Below are 17,276 nucleotides of genomic sequence, written 5' to 3' on the forward strand. Positions count from 1 at the left end.
AACAATTAATGGTATAACCAGAGATATAAGCTAGGTATAGACATTTTCCATTGAGTCCTATTGCAAGGGCTTTTTTTCTTTAATATATTTCCTATTTATTTTTTTAAAATCTGAGAAAATAGTCCAGATTCATGTTGTTTTATATATTTTATTTAAGAAATCTGTGTTATTACACATTCATTATAAAATTCTGCCTTACATATGAAAAAGGAATGAATTTTACATCATTATCTGAATGAAAAATAAGTAGTTCAACATAAAAAGTCACATCCTATAAGTTAGAGAACACAGAAATCCATGCCCTCAAGCTAGTTGTTGATAAGCTGAATGAAATCGTTAGAAGTACAGAGGCTCCAAAGTACAGAGATAAATAGCAGAATTGATAAAGGATCTTAAGGGAATAATTATTTCTCATGATTTTTAATAAGAAATCAAAGGAGAATGAAAGATTTTAAATTTTTCAGAAGTAACTGCATGGCCTTTGTAATATAAATTAAGGAAGGTCAGGAACACTTACACTCTGTTGCCTAATTAAGGCTGATACCCATGTAAAGGTATCTACAGCCCAACAAAGAACAAGCCATGAAACACTTTATCTGCCTGGGGTACACCGGAGGACTATATGGTACTCCAGCTACTGCCCAGCCATGGTCTGCTGTTAGCCAAGTCGATTCCCTTGATATGAAGTACAGAACTAGAGAAAAAGCCACATCATTCAGTGAGAGCTTTAGCAAGTGATCAGATGACTCAGTCTAAATGTAGATGGTTACCATTTATTGTCTGTTCTTCTCCCTGTTATTTTTTTAATGAAATGAAAAAAATAGGCCAAAGGGAAAATAAAATGAAGCCAAAATACGTATCACCGAAATAATTCTCAATTCTTTTATGAAAGTCTTAAAAATCTAATGAAGGTGGATACCTGAGTAGAAGGCAGACCTATCTTTATATAAAAATGAGAGACTACAGAGGGGATCAGGATTTCCCCTAGAATAGTGTTTGTCAAACTTTAGTGCAGCAGAGTTGCCCACATGGCTGTTAAAACGGATTGCAGGGCCCCAACCTTGAGATTTTTGATTCAGTAGGTCTGGGATGAGGCTCAACAATTTACATTTCTAACAAGTTCACAGGTGGTGCTTATGTTGCTTGCTGGTCAGGGGACCACACTTGGAGAACCACTGTGCTAGGAAAGAGTTGTGAGTCTGCTTTAGCAACCAGCTAAGTGGACAGTTGAGGCTTCAAAGTAGAATATGTTCTAGAGAATGGGCCCAAGCGTTTTAGTTGGAGCATTTTCTAAGCTTGCATTTATCAATATCCAGCTGCAGTCACAGAGAGCTCCATAGAGGCTGATAGGTATCTCATGAAGTTACTTGACTTTGTTTTTCCTTTATGTCTGCCTTTTCCCTGTTATCTAGAATCTTTCCTTCTGAAATCAGTGGCATAAAATTTTAAGATAACTAGAATTAGGACTCTTCCCTGTAGGTAAAACTGGCTTATAACAGCATTCATTTAGTACAGTACTGGTAACTTTATATTTGCGTATAAATTTAAAAAATCTTTATGCTAAAGTTCATTCTCTTTCATAATATTAAATTGAGATTTTGTTTTACCATATATAATGCTTAGTTACCATCCTGGGCAGTACCTGTTCACTCCAGATGGTCAACTGTTAAGAGGAAATTCTTACCAAATAGCAAACACGAGTCATAGCAATGGAAAATACACTAATTGACAGTGGTCTGAGAACTTAGCTCATCTATGATATTCAGGATCGGAAGCCTGATTTTCCCAGCTCAGTGGTCCATGCCCAAGAACATGTAGAGGTGAACTTTAAATAACACAGTTCTCAACATTGATGTTGTAATCAACCCTTTCCCCCGGTCGTTTTATTTTCAGGATGGCTGGACACCAGTTCATGCAGCTGTGGACACTGGTAATGTGGACAGCCTCAAGCTTCTCATGTACCATAGGGCCCCAGCTCGTGGAAACTCGTTGCACGAGGAGCCCGAGTCGGGCGTCTTTGACTTGGACGGAGGAGAAGAGAGTCGTGAGGGCACATCCAAGCCTGTTGTTCCTGCAGACCTCATCAACCACGCCAACAGCAAAGGCTGGACTGCTGCCCATATTGCTGCTTCAAAAGGTTTTAAGGTGTGTCTGGTAGCAGCTGGCCTCATTACACAGTTGTAATTTGATGAGTGGCGAAGTTGTCTGCTATTGACTGAGTGTGTTTCACCTGTATAATTGGGGACTGAGCAGTACCATTGCAGGAAATGATCCGCTTCCAGTACAAACCAACATTTTTTTGTCCAGCAGATATTTACGGCCAAGCGTATATGTGACTTAATCACAAAAATCAGTTTGGAGTTTGTTAACAAATGTGGGAGTAATTCCAGACATTTTATCTCATGTCAAATTAGAGGAAAAGTTGGATATTGATAGAGTCCACAGGGTTGTTTGATTCAGTACCAAGACCATGCCATGAGTTAGAGGGAGGGCCAGGATTCAAGTACACATGTCCTGTACTCTGAACTCCCTCACTAGCCCTACCTGTGCTGTCTAATGGTACATAAGAGGGCATTCTAGATTTCACTCATCAGTTAGAAGAGAGAAAGATTCTGATTATTAAGGAAATAACATGAAATAGTAAGCCATCCATTCATGCTTCTTTTTCTATTTAAATCACTTGAGCAATAATATTGCTTTAACAATGAAAATCTATCAGGAAGCTCCTGAGTGCAAGGCATTGTGTCAGCTAACATTTGCAGGAATCATTTATGCGATTAGTTAACTCCTAGTTCAGTGGCAAGGGTGCAAGATACAAGACAAGTGTAGGATAAGAGAAGTTCAAAAAATTTAAAACAAGGGTAATAGACACGTGGTTGGAACAGTACAAAAATGCAAATTTTTATTTTTTTGGAAGAGAGAGTGCACGTATTTCAGAGAGCAGAGTTGCGGAATATTAGGCTCAGGAATGGCTCATTCTGGAGGAGATGGAAACGATTTTGGTCTTGCAGGGTGGGTTAAATTTGTCACCCATCACTGGAGAGGAGAGTAGTTCAGATGGAGGGAGCAGTAGGAACAGACCAGAAGTAGGGAGGTGGGTAACAGCTCCACCTGAGCTAATGAAGAGTAGTGAGAAGTTCCACAGTATGGCACCGGCCTTCAGTGATGTCTTAAGAAGTTTGAGCTTTATTTACTAGTCAGAGTAAAACCATTGAAAGGGTTTGTACAAAGGAGCAAAAGAATCAGCTCTGTAGTGTACATTGATTGACTTAGCAATAACATTTAGAAGACTGGGGATTATGAAAACATTGGTGGCAGGGGAGAGACTAGGTGAAAGATGATGGGAGTGGTAGAAATACTAAGAGAGATCACGGAGTACAAATGTCCAAGAATTGAAGACAGATTAGATACAGGAAATGAGCGAGCTAAATAGAAGGATCATAGTGACATTCTCAGAAAGAGAAAAGAAGAGGCGTCATTGTGATCAAGATAGAATGTGGGGCTTCCCTGGTGGCGCAGTGGTTGAGAATCTGCCTGCCAATGCAGGGGACATGGGTTCGAGCCCTGGTCTGGGAAGATCCCACATGCCGCAGAGCAACTAGCCCTGTGAGCCACAACTACTGAGCGAGCCTGCGTGTCCGGAGCTTGTGCTCCACAACAAGAGAGGCCGCGACAGTGAGAGGCCAGCGCACTGTGAGGAAGAGTGGCCCCCGCTCGCCGCAACTAGAGAAAGCCCACGCACAGAAACGAAGACCCAACACAGCCAAAAATAAATAAATAAATAAAATTAAAAAAAAAAAAAAAGATAGAATGTGGATTTAAGCATGCTGAATTTAATTCTGGGATATGTTCAACCAGATGGAGATATCTGGAAATAGCTAGAAATGTGCATTTGGAGCTCTTGGTTGGGTAACTTCCTGTTGTTATGATCTAGAGCAGAAGCTGTTCATTTTGGACTTTGGGGTTTTTTTTTAGTGAGAAAAAGGCATGATTCAGTTCAACGTGGAGGTATTGCTTGCTAGTAGTAGTTTACTCCTATTTTATCCTTAAAAGAAAAAACCTACAGAAATTCTGTGAACTTGATATATATATATTGGTTTGAATGGAAGGCAATGACATTTGACATAAAAGTGTTTGGAAGACAAAGATGGAAAATATGAAGGCTTAAATTTGAAAATGCATAGTTAATCTAAGACAGTGAATCTCATTTGATGGAGGAAAGGTACATGGAAGGGGTAGTTCTCAACTTACTTCCCCCTTCAAGAAAATCTGAGGATAATGCAAGAGGTTACTGACAGCGGTAGGTTGTTCATGCACTCAACCTGAAGGCAAGAAAAAAAAAAAAGGCAAAACAAAAAACAAAACCTGAGCATCACTGATCTAGAATGTTCAGCCACTGACCCTCTGATGCTAGGCAGAGAGAGGAGCCCACTCTCCAGGGTGAGTTACCCTGCAAGGGTGGGGGGCTTGCATTGCCACTCAACTCCTTCATTATGAACTCCTCATAAGTCCTGGTGTTTTTAGAGCCGAGGATGGCGTCTTCATGGCTTCCCAGGCCCCTGGCAACGTGGATGCTCTGTCATCGTTGAGTAAAGGGAAATAGGATTTCTTTCTCACGTGTAATATGACTCTCTCTGTATTCTCTTATGTTAAGAAGCTTAAGATAAATTTTGAACAAGAAGAGAGAGGTTTTAGAAAGTGAACGTGACTGACCACATCCACACACTGCAAAGAAAAATAATAAATTAAAATAATAGATTTTTTTTTTTGCCCTGGAGTAGATATGTCATCTTCCAGGCTAACCTCTTCATTTTATGGTTAGGATATTTAAACCCTGGAGGGATTAATAGATAGAAGTTTGAAATGAATCCCAGAATGCCTGGTTTCGTTACTTGTGCGGCCTGCCTTCCTAGTCAGTCATGGGTATTGCAAAATATTTTTCATCCTTTGCCTAATACAGTGTTTATATACTGGCTGACTCCATAGAGGTAATCCATTCACAACTAAGTTGCTAAGACCAGTTTTCTGAAAAAGTAAATGACAGTTCTGAGTTAATCATTGTGTGGGTGAAGAGATTCTACACTGAACACAAGTAGAGCTTAAAAGGTGTATGTTTTTTTTCTCTTTGCAATAGCATATATGTGTCCAATCCGCATAAGGTAGTAGTACCCTTGTTACCCAAGAAGATGACTTCAGTTTCCATGTGTTTTTCAATGTAAAAAAAAAGTGGGATTTCAGAGCTTGAAGACACATAGCTCATCTAGTCCAGCTGCCTTGCCTTGCAGATGAAAAAATTAAGTTTTGGGAAATAGTGTAACTAATTCCCCAAGGTCAATTCATAGAAGACCAGATTCCCAAATCAGTCCTTTTTCCACTAGGTTCTTGGTCTTTTTCCCAATGTTTAAGCAATTTATGCAAATCACCATTTAGTGTTTGGTAACAAGAGTAGCTCTCTCTAAAGCTGGTCTGTGACTGCTCCGAAGTTGAACTCATCACTGAGGATAAACTTGTTTTCATCACTTAGGGTGAGTGGATAGAAGAGTTTCTTAGTGAAACTCTGTGTTCTGTCATGAGAACTCTGACATGTCAAGTTCCTGCCGCAGAAATAGGTTAGGGAGAGTGTCTGGATTTGAGCGGCTAGTTGTTGAAGCTCTCGTTCAAACAGGTTCTTTATTTGGCGGATTATGTGTTTTGAGTAGATGATAATTCTAGCTTACGTATTGCCCAAGCCAGTGGCTTCCTGTCACTCATGCTCTTGCTCAGCCTTTCTGGGTTGTTTAACATGTTGACTCTAATGCAGACTCCTCCTCAGCTTCTAGAACACTGCTCCTTCCTTGCTTCCCTTCTGAATTTGATGACCAGGCTTTCTCTTTGTTTTTCTGGTTTTTCTCTTTCGTTTTTTAACCCTCAGCAACTCCCATGCTCCTTCCTAGCTGCCTAGTCCTATTTTTTTTTTTTTTTGCTGTACGCGGGCCTCTCACTGTTGTGGCCTCTCCGGTTGCGGAGCACAGGCTCCGGACGCGCAGGCTCAGCGGCCATGGCTCACGGGCCCAGCCGCTCTGCGGCATGTGGGATCCTCCCGGACCGGGGCATGAACCCCCGTCCCCTGCATCGGCAGGTGGACTCTCAACCACTGCGCCACCAGGGAAGCCCCTGCTTAGTCCTATTTTTAAGAGTTTATCCAGTCTTTCAGCTTTAACTGTGGCTTCTACAGTAACTCTTCCCAAACCCAGATCTCACACCTGGCTTTTTACCTGTCTTCCAGACATTTATTTCCACCATCCTAGAGGTCATCTCTAGGCAGTCCCACAGTCCTCTGGTCAGGCAGTGGCCTTCTTGTTGCCATCTTTACGCCATCCTCACAGTGTGTAGGAACTGTGGACTGATGGATGCATTTTTACCTCTTAGCCAGGCGAGTGTCAGGCATTCCCTCCCACCCTCCAGCATCCATCTGACTGGATAGTCTGGATGTGGTATGTGTCTTAAGCACAGAGGCCCACATGGAGCCCCAGGATTTAGATCTTCTCTCCCTAGGTCATGGCTGCAAAGAGAAAAAAAAAATGATAGGAGTCCCTAAATGTCTTCCTTGTCACAGAGTTGGGTACCTGGCTAGGAGAAGACAAAGACAGGATAACCTGTGATGTTGGACCAAGTCTTTGGGACTAGATGATAAATAGAAATCTGTGCTTTTGATTCTGCGTGATAATTTTTTTCCCTTAATTTTTATAAAATTATTTTCGAAAAGGTCAGACTGTGTGTAGATAAAGGGAAAGCTATTTTTTAAAACTCTCATTCCAGAGTGTTCAGTGCAGAGTATTGCATCCTTGCTTAATTTGAACAGCAATGACTCACAGAATCCTAAAGGATTCTCACATAAACTTGGCCAACCAGAGTTTTGCTCCACCCCTCACCCAAGACATACACTTTCTGGTGTTTTCCACTAACACCTTTCATGGGTCTGGTTTTGACCCTTTTCCTCCTTTTGCTCTCTACTTTCCCTCTTGAATGATCTTTTTGGTCTCCAGAATATAATCTATAGAGATTCCAGAATCTTCTCTCTAGCCCACCTAACCATGTCCTGAGTCCATTCAGGAAGGTCTTATCCAGGACACCCACGGTTTTACAGGGCATCTCCTTGATAACCCAGTTGGCCCAGTACAGTCCTTGTTTATGCCCATCATCCCAATGTAACCATTAACAGTGTCCCTTTTTACTCTTAAAAGTGTCCCAGTTTAGCCAATTATATGGTACCCCTAGTGATGACCATATTCATGTTTACTTCCACCAAACAGCTCCATGAGGATGCATGCCTGGGCTCCTGTGTTTAGGCTGCATCTCTTGTTCCTCCTCTCAACCCACTGACATCACCTGACATTTGTGTTTATTGCTCCATCTTCCTAAGATAATGAATTCAAATGATTGATAAAACTCTAGATTTTATTCCCTTATAAATGAACATGTAAACAAAGGGAAGGTTGTTTTTTTAAATGTTCCTTGGGGAGCCCTCGTCATGGGCTGTCTGGACTTGTGTAGGCCCTGCTGTGATCTCTTCATCTCCAGTCTCTCCAGCTCCTTTACAGTGTCTTGAGAGGGGCCTTCCCAACAGGAAGTTGGTCATGTAACTTACCTTTCGTCTTTACAAGGAGAAGTGACCTTTCAGTCGCTTCAAGGATAAGTGCCAGATGTTTACGTGACAGACAAGTCCCGTCCAGATCTGGCCTCAGCCTCTCTCCACAAGCACACTTGTCTCCTTTCCTCATGCACTCTCTGCTCTGACCCTGCACTGCTGGCTGTTGTGTAGACATCCTGTGCTGTCTCTTCTCTCCCTGCCTTTGCATCTGCTCTTCTCATTACCTCAAATGGCCTCTTCTGTCCTGACCCCTCCCTGCCTGGAAAACATCTCAGCTTAAGTCTTGGCTTCCAGGAGTTCATTGGTCCCCAGAGCACCTCTTCACACTTCACTTAGGGAGCTTGTTCTTTACTGTGATTATTTGTATGCCTCCCTCCCTTTCCATCTCCTCCAAAAAATCACTTTTCATCGTTGTATATATTGTGCTCAGCAGTCTCTGGCCCACAAGTACTAAATGTTTGTTGAATCAGTGAGTGAATGGGCTATTTTATGAGAGTTCTGTCTTAACTGGTCTCCTTTCTGTCACTCTCTTTTTCTGTATGTCTTCCAAATGTACCAGTTGGTTTTCAGAACTGAGCTGATCATGGTGTTTCCTACCCGAACATATCCTCATGCCTCCAGAAAGACATTGAGGCTCCCTAGCACTCAGCCCTTCACAGCTGACGCTAGCTGTCTTCATCTCACCCCTGAGTCTGCCTGCTTCCTCATACTGTTATTTCCCATTGTGATAGCCTCCATCTCCCCTGCCCTGCAAAACAGTGAGCACACCCACACCCCAAGTTGTTCCCAGCACGTGTGCCAGACCCTACCTGTGCATTTGCAGACTGCTTTCCCTCCCACTTCCTTTGCCCGGTGTCAGACCCTCAGCTCCCTGTCCTGACTAGGATCTTATCTCTAGCTCTTTGGACTTGGGGTTTCAGCTTATTCTCCCTGGCACTGGTACGTTGCTTCGCAGCTCTTAAAGGGCCCTGGCAGAGGTGGTTCATTGTCCCTCAACATCTTTTCTACCCTCTTCTACAATAACGGGCCTCTCAGAGTTCAGCTGGGCTCTTGACCACCCAAATAAAGACTGCGTTCTCCAGCCTCCGTAGCAGGTGACCATGGACACCTACCTAAGTTCTGGTGATTGGGATGTGAGTGGAAGCAGAAGTTGAAGCCTAAGCCACTGCTTTCTGAAGTCTCTGCTCTAGGGAATTCCCTGGTGGTCCAGTGGTTAGGGCTCCACGCTTTCACTGCTGAGGGCCCGGGTTCGATCCCTGGTCGGGGAACTTAGATCCCTCAGCTGTGCGGCGTGACCAAAAATAATAATAAATTAAAAAATAAAGTCTCTGCTCTAGCACATGTATCTGTATCATAGTTAACAGCACTTTGATTTAGACCCATTCATCTAGACCTCTTGCTCTGCATCCCTTGGAACAGCCTGCCCAGTTTAGGTCCCCTGAGAATCCATTTCCAGAAGAAGCAACTAGCATCACAGCAAGTGTTCTCTTCACTCGAAGCCCACCCTTCAAGGAGAGAGCTTAGATTCTTTGCTCTGCCTTTCCCACCTCCTCCCCCTCCCCTTAGTAGAACTTTCTCCTCACTTCAATAGCCCCCTCTTCTGGGCACATTTTCCCCGTGGCTCTTGACTATGCTTTGCGTTTCTGCTGGAGAAGCAGAAACTGTTACCATCTTCGTCGTCACAACCCTGGGCTCTAACACAGCGCCTGGCACAGAGGTGCTTAGTATCTCTTTCATAAAGTTGTGAGGATGTGTGAGCACTAAATACTTGTGCTGTGTTGGAACGGTGCCTAGAGCTTAGTGTGTGCTCCAGTAGTTACTGTAGCTGCTGGTGTTGTTCAGTGTCAGTTGGGTAAAGTTTTCATCTTCGTTGTGTTCCCCACGGAGCCCAGCATAGTGCTGTGGAACTCACAGCTGTGACCCTGTTTGGATACGCGTTATCCTGCTATCTTTCCAACATTTCTTGCTTCCTTATAGAGAAAGCTACTGCTTATGTTATTGCCTACTGACCTACCTGAGTGTAATAAAAATTATACACAACCCACTTTATAGGTCAGACTTTAAAGAATCTTGCAGATTTTGATTGCATCTTTTATCATTTCTGTTTGTAATTTGAAGTACCATCACCTAGAATTATGACGTTTGCTGATGTGCTGTAATTCCTCACCACTTACCTGAATATTTGGGCTGTGTTCTAACTGGTGATGATTATGTTGATTATAACAAAAACAGCAGCTAATAAATATTGAGAACGTTTTGCGTGCCAAGAATGTAAAAGCTTTTTACCCATCTTTTCATTTAAGTCATGTAACAGCCCTATGAAATACAGATATTTGAGACACAGATATGGAAACTGAGCAGGAAAAGGTTAAATGATTTACCAAAATTCGTAGATAAAACCATTTATATTGGCAGGGACCTCCCCCACCCCCCGGTCTGTTTTGGCTCTTACCTGCTTTTGCTGCAAGTACTAACTTGTGTAATAAATGTATTATTTTTATCTCTTATCATCTGGGAATTCATAGAGTTTAATGCTCAGATTGCATTCTACTTAAATCTTTCATTAGAGTTAATTTTATTAAATATTTTATACATTTATTGATTTTGTACAAATTAGTAATAACAGTTGGACAAAAAATTTATGTATTTGACTTAGTTTTCAGTTCATTTCTTGGCTTAGTGATTGTTTTTAAACCTGAACCCCAGACCAGTGAAAGCTAGACTTTGATTACAATTGTTAGAGAAGATCCCTCCAACTTGAGCAGTGAGAAACCAACGTCCAAGCCAGTCCCTTTGCAGAAGACAGATTTTCTTGATTCAAAGGTCCTCTGGCTCGGCGGCTCCATTGTGCAGGTACCAAGGCCTAGTTTCCCATCCCCCCAGCATCCAAAAAGATTCCCTATATTGGCTTTGTCCTCAAACCAGCACTGGCTTCCTGTTCCAATTTCACTTAACTGGTGGTCTCAGCTTACTCTTTTTCTTTCTGACGCGTAGGGATTTCCTGTATTTCCTTGTGAACTCATGATTTAAAATACATTTTGGGGCCAATATGAAGCAACTGGAACTCAAGTATACTCCTGGTGGGAGTAGAAATTGGTATAGCCACTTTTGAAAGCTCTTTGCAGTCTATACTTGTACAGAACATGTGCATACCCCATGACCCAGAAGACCAAGTCTGTACATATACGCAACAGAAATATGTACATGTGTCCGCCAAAGGACACGTACCAGAAAGTCTATAGTAGAACCCAAATGTCCACCAACAAGAAAATAGATGAGTAAATTATGGTATACCCATATGATAGAATACCACCCAGTAATTTTTAAAAAGAACGAATTGAATTATAACTGTTCCTAACACATGGATGAATTTTACAGACATTATGTTGAATGAAAAGAAGCCAAATATAAAAGTGTATCTGTAATATGGTTCCATTTATATAAAATTCATCAATAGGCTAAGTCAATCTCTGATCTTAGAAATCACAGTAGTAGCTGCCTTTGGGGGGAGAAGGGGAGGGGCTAGTGATTGAAATGGAACATTAAGGAGGCTTCCGGAGTGCTCCTTACACAAGTATGTTCACTTTGTGATAATTCTTCAAGCTGCACACTTACTTGTGTACTTTTCTATATGGATATTATACATCAGTAAGAAAGACATATGTTTTACAAAACAGAAAAAAAGTGTTTTACAGCACAATTAGAGAAAGCTGTTCAGACTGCGTAGTTTACTGTGTTGTCAGAAGTGGAAGTCAGCCCAGAGCGTGTGTGTGTGTGTGTGTGTGTGTGTGTACGGGAGCGAAGAGAAGGACAGTGCTTGTTTTGGTTGTTAGTTCCCTTTCATGGTTTCTGGTTTATTCAGTTTTGTGCTTACTGTGGTGGGAAATCAACAGACAAATCATGAAGTGGTAGAAGTTGAAATAGCAGAGTTCCTTGATAAATGTCCTGATGTAATATCCTGCCGTGCAGTTCCTTATTTGAAAATGTTTGCATATAAATTGCCTACCACTTTGAATTGAAAAATTTTGGAAAACTGCGACCTTTCAGTTCATAGGTTAGTGATATTTTTTAAATGGAGATTTCCTGGAGCAACACAAGAAAAAACTGAAAAAGAGAGGGCACCTAACTTCAATATCTATTGAGAATGTTTTTCTAAAACTTCAGTCAACATGGTGTTCACACCTATTTCTCAAATAAATAAAGTAAGACAGTGTAAGATCTCAAATATATATGTGCTTACAAGGACTCTGGGACAGACTTGTTACAATTGGAGCCCAGCCCTTGCATGACCAGGAAAGCAGTGCCTGATCGATAGCAAGGTGCATCTGGTTGTAGCAGAAGTCTTTTTGCTTTATATTTCCAAATTACAGCAAAAGGATACTGTCTGCTGAAGTCTTTTTTCCTTAATTTCACTCTGCAAACTGAGTGATTAGTAAGCTAATTTTTTTCTCCTGAAACCTAAGAGGCTGTTCTGTGGAGCAGTGTTTCGATCCTGTGAATCACATGTAAATGAAGCACTGTTTGCTTTTCATTTGGAGACAGTGTTTAGATTAATCTGTGTATTTGGGTTGCTGGGAAAGAAAGAAGCTTTCTGGCTGAGAATTCCCGATTTGCTTGCTACAGGCAACTGAATTTTCCCTTGGAGTTTTCGCTTGAGTTTATTCACTTGGATGTGAGGTAATGGAGTTCGTGTCTTTACAGAACTGCCTACAAGTCTTGTGTAGGCATGGAGGGCTGGAGCCAGAAAAAAGAGATAAGTGTAATCGGACTGCACATGATGTCGCCACTGATGACTGCAAGCACCTGCTGGAGAATCTGAGTGAGTGCCCTTTGCAGCTGCATTGCTCATGCTACGTCCACACTGCTGGGGCCTCTAGGACTGTGGGAAAGATATTAATGCAACTACAGTTTTCTCACTCTCTTCTTAACCTTCTTTGAACCTTAGCTGCTACAAAAACACTTAGTTGGTTATAAATGGGGTAATTATATTTTTCCACATAGAATGGCTTTTTACAGAATTAATTGTTATTGAAATAATGCTAGGTCTTCCTTGTATTTGACTGACGTTGGACAGCTTTTAAATAATTATTGCTCTTTTCTTCTGACTTAGATTGTCTTTCTAGGCATGAGGCTAGGAAGCTATGAGAAATCATGGCCGTCTAGTGTGCTATTAGCTGATCATACGAATGTAGGCAGGCAGGTCAGTTATCTCTCAATGTCTGGTTGCCTCCCTGTCTAGGAAGATAACTGATGATCTTTTGGGTCCCTTCCATCTTTAAGAGTATATACTTCTGAACATTATGAAAAGTTCACTTGTGGGTTTATGAATATGGAGTGCTAGATCAGATGAAATATTGTGACCTCTTATATCAGGATTATCACTCAGTCCATCCAGCCAGCCAGCTGTATCAGTAGTTGGACTTGAGCTTACATTCTAACATTGAGTCAGAAAGTGAACAATAAACATAAGCAATAATTCATTGTATGGTATGTGAGATGGTAATACGTGCTATGGAAAAGACTAAGAGGGATGTAGAGTGAGCGGGTGGGTTTCAGTTTTTAAAACGATAGACAGGGTAGCCTCACTGATCAGACATCTGAGCAAACACTTGGAGGCGAGGAAGGGACAGCTCTGTAGATCTCTCAGGTAAGAACTTTCCAGGCAGAGCATCAAGTGGACAGAGGCCCTAACAGGTAGGAGCATATCTGTTGTGTCTGAGGAACCGCAAGCAGGGCAGAGTGACTGTGTTATAACGAGTGAGGGGAGAAAAGTAGGAAAACAGGTCAGAGAAGTTGCAGGAGGGGATGGGAATTGAGCCTGATCTAATTGGAATTTGTAGGCCATTGTTGGGACTTAAGGTAACCATTTCAGTGTTTGAGCTTACGAGTGACGGGACCTGGTGTACATTTTTTTTTAAAGAATTTTTGTCATTTTTTAATTCAGGAACATTGTAAGTATTCCTACCCTGTAAAAAAAAAAAAAAAGACATTTGTTAGCTGTCATTTTATTTTATTTTTTTTAGCTATCTCATTTTAAATTTTGCTTTTATCAACTTAGTAAACATAAGTGAGCTTCTAAATAACACAACATTGTAAGTCAACTATACGCCAATAAAAAGTTTTTTAAAATAACTATTAAGAAAAGATAACATCAAAGAAATCTCATACTAATTGTAAAAGGCCAACCCTGGCAATGTTCCTAATTAAGAATGGTGTACGTTTTAATGGTATCTCTGGCTGCTTTGTCAAAAAAAAAAAGACAAAACTAGGCAGTCACAGGCCTAATGTTAGGCCATTAATGTAGTGTTCCAGGTGAGAGCCAGTAATGACAGCTCAGTTCAGGATTGTAGTAAATGAGGACGTTTCGGTTCTGGATGTAGCCAAAGATGAGCCAACACAACTTTCTGATGGGTTGGGTGTGAGGTATGAGAGAGGGGATTCATGGATAATTCCAGGGTTTTCAGTCTGAACAACTGGCAGGATGGCCACAACTGGCAGGATGGCATTGCCATCAGCTGTCTAGGGGAAGGCTGTGGGTGAAGCAGATTTTGCTAACGAAGGTTAGGAGTTATGTTCTGAATTATGAATTTGAGATGTCTGCGCATCTGTGTAGGAGATGTCAAGTCAGCAAGAATTCTGGAGTGAGTATGAGCTGGATTTATAAATCTGAGAGTCAGCTGTCTAGAGATGGTACTTAAAGTCATGGGACTGTATGAGGTCTCGAAGGCAGTGAACACAGATAGAAAAACTAAGAGAAACAAGCCTTGCAAGACTCTCATTAAGAAATCTAGAAGAAGGGGAGGGACCAGCAAAGGAACAACATTGGAGGGTGACCAATGAGGTGTGAGGAAATCCAGGAGGAGTGTATCAGAGAGCAGAGAGATTAGCTGTGTCACAAGCTGCTAAGTAACATGAAGACCAAAAATAAAATCTAGTAGGTGGTCAGTTCATGGAAAAAAGTCAGTTTAAGAAGAGGATCATAAAAATATTTTTAAACATTTCATTTTCATTTAAAACACGCCAGGTAATTCTTTCATCAGCGTTTAGGTGAAGCTCTTTATATTGATGTGGTTCTGCTGATTGAAGTGCCGCGTATCCTTATTTGAACAAACCACATCTTTAATGCTTTGTCTGTGGTTTCTGTTGTTTGAGGACGTAAACATATTTATGAAGCAAACTAAAGGCAGTATCTGTCTAGAGATAATTAATTTTTTTCTAATTTTATGTAGTTGTCTCATCCATATCTCACTAAAAACTTGTTTATAGCAGCTCCTCTGTTCAGTCTCAAAAGTGTTCTGATTTTCATAGGAATAGTAACTCATTTCATCAGTATGTGGAATATTTAATTTACTAATTACAGTAATGAGTTCAACAGACATAGAAGATTTGGGATTAAACACAAGTGGCTCTTGGTAAGCATATAATTCAGTTCATGAAAACAAGTACATGGGGAGCTATCCACCTGGGAGGGGGCCCCAGTCCGCTGGTGTCACAGAGAGATTGGAAAGATCATTTTAAAAGCTTCTACTGCACTGTTCACCAGTTATCAAGTACTTACTAGTTCTTGTGAGATAGTGTGTTAACAGATAATGTGTTAAACAAATAGTGTGTTAAATCCCTTGCAAACATGAGTTCATTTATTCTTCATAGCATCTCAATTGTACGTTCCTTCCATTTTATGGAAGAAATTGGGGCATAGAGAGATCAAGGCCATTTACCAAGTACACATGGCTAAGTAGAAAGCTGACCCTGAGGCCCAGCCCAAGGTCTGTATGAGTCTGAAACCACTGTCCTAAGCACACTGACCTACGCAGCTGTAACCTGCCTTCTTCATGATGTTATCAGTGAAGGTGAGGAGAAAAGGTGATATAGAGAGGTCAAGAGAGGGCTCTAGTTTTCTCAGATGCTTTTTGAAAGAATTTGAGAACCTTGCTGAAGGGAAAGAATCAAGGAAGTAGAACTGGCCAAAGAGACAAGGAAAGACAAACAGTTCAAGCAACATGGTTCCAAAGAAACTGTGAAGAGATTGGGAGACCAAAATTTACTCCAGTAGACGAGTATTCAATTGATGATATTTCAAAAAGCATAGCTGCCCTTTGCTTTGCTTTTAAAATGTTTATATCTGTTTGTTTTACGTAAGATTTTTGCTGGTTTTTATCCTGTCAGGATTTTTTTCCCCTAATTCTTTCATTCTTCCAACAGATGCTCTTAAAATACCCTTAAGGATTTCAGTGGGTGAGATTCAACCAGGCAACTACGGTGCCGACGATTTTGAATGTGAAAACACAATATGTGCTTTAAATATTCGCAAACAGACATCATGGGATGATTTTTCAAAAGCAGTGAGTCAAGCTCTGACAAATCATTTCCAAGCAATCTCTTCTGATGGATGGTGGAGTCTGGAAGACGTGACGTTTAATAGCACCACTGACTCTAGCATTGGCCTCGGTGCAAGCAGCGTGCGATCCATCACGTTAGGTATCAGCAGTCCAGCAATGAAGGGAAAGTTAAATTTCTGGGTTTATTTACATTCATGGGCTCCCTAACCTGATACGCAGCTCACTGATTAAATACATTCAAAGCTCACTTGTGGCAGCTGCTGGGGCTGAAAAACTTGAGTATTCATAATGCAACCATTACATAATGTTGCCTGTTGGTATAAAAATGCTTTTATGCCTCAAATAATATCCAGAGAGTAAAGAACATGAAAGCCCTTGATGAGGCTTTGTGATTGCACTTGCTATTTTGATAAATGCAAGAAACTAACCACATTGCAGCTGCTTTGCTAATACACAAGCTCTGAACACAGCTCCAAGTTTGTACTTGGACTGTGCCAGAGATGCAGTAGTGTATGAACACCTTACCTTTGGATGGGAGTCCTAATAAAGTCTAGAGTTAGAAGAGGCACTTTAATGAAGATAGAGTCAAAGCTCCCACTTGGGATGAGTCAGGGTGATACCTGGTTGTTTCTGTTTGATAGGACTCCAAAGAACTTCAAAAGATAAGATTTGCTTTCTGGTAAACATAGTAAGTGTGCTATAAATGTTAGTTGTCCCTGGTTAGTTTCTTTCCTGTCGAGCTAAGACATCTATGGGGAACCTCCTGTGATGGCAGGGCTGTGCTGGGAGCTTTATTTATATACAGACCTTAGGGAGTCCTTACAGCAGGCTCATTTACAGATAACTGGTTACAAGTTAACTTGCCTGAGGTCACACAGTCAGGCTCAGATTCCAGCCTGTCTTATAGGAAAGCCTGTGTATTTTCCATAGCACCAGGTTGCAAAAGAATAGTCAAGATTGAGGGAAGGGCAATTTTCACCATGCGATTAATGTATCAGCTTATTATATTAGAAAGTATTTTATTTTGTTCACACATATATGCTAAATCACTTTCAAAACATATATTACCAATAGGTTTTAAAGCAAATTATTCACAACTTAATTTTATGGATCACTGTTATTATCATAAAATAATTATTACAGAAGAATTATTATATAATTTTAGAAGTACATTAAAAAAATAAGTCATAAATGATTCTCAGGAACACATTTGCCCAGAAAGTGCAGTATTATTTAAGGTGTGGTTCTGCCCAGGGGTCAAATAAACGAAGTCCTCATGGCTATGTTTTGAATGAAATGGCCCTCCA

General features: G+C 41.0%; 1 protein-coding gene across 1 annotated transcript in view; it reads left to right on the forward strand.

Moving 5' to 3' along the window:
* Positions 1–17,276, forward strand: part of CTTNBP2 (cortactin binding protein 2) — a gene marked incomplete at both ends in the record, with an annotated part of 154,124 nt that overhangs the window by 90,934 nt on the left and 45,914 nt on the right. Inside the window, 3 exon segments of the mRNA XM_082662319.1 lie at positions 1,894–2,145; positions 12,332–12,449; positions 15,833–16,108. Coding sequence (XP_082518445.1) covers positions 1,894–2,145; positions 12,332–12,449; positions 15,833–16,108 — 646 coding nt within the window.

Source organism: Grampus griseus (genome assembly GCF_964374135.1).
Source record: "Grampus griseus genome assembly, chromosome: 9".
In the NCBI taxonomy this organism is placed as follows: domain Eukaryota; kingdom Metazoa; phylum Chordata; class Mammalia; order Artiodactyla; family Delphinidae; genus Grampus; species Grampus griseus.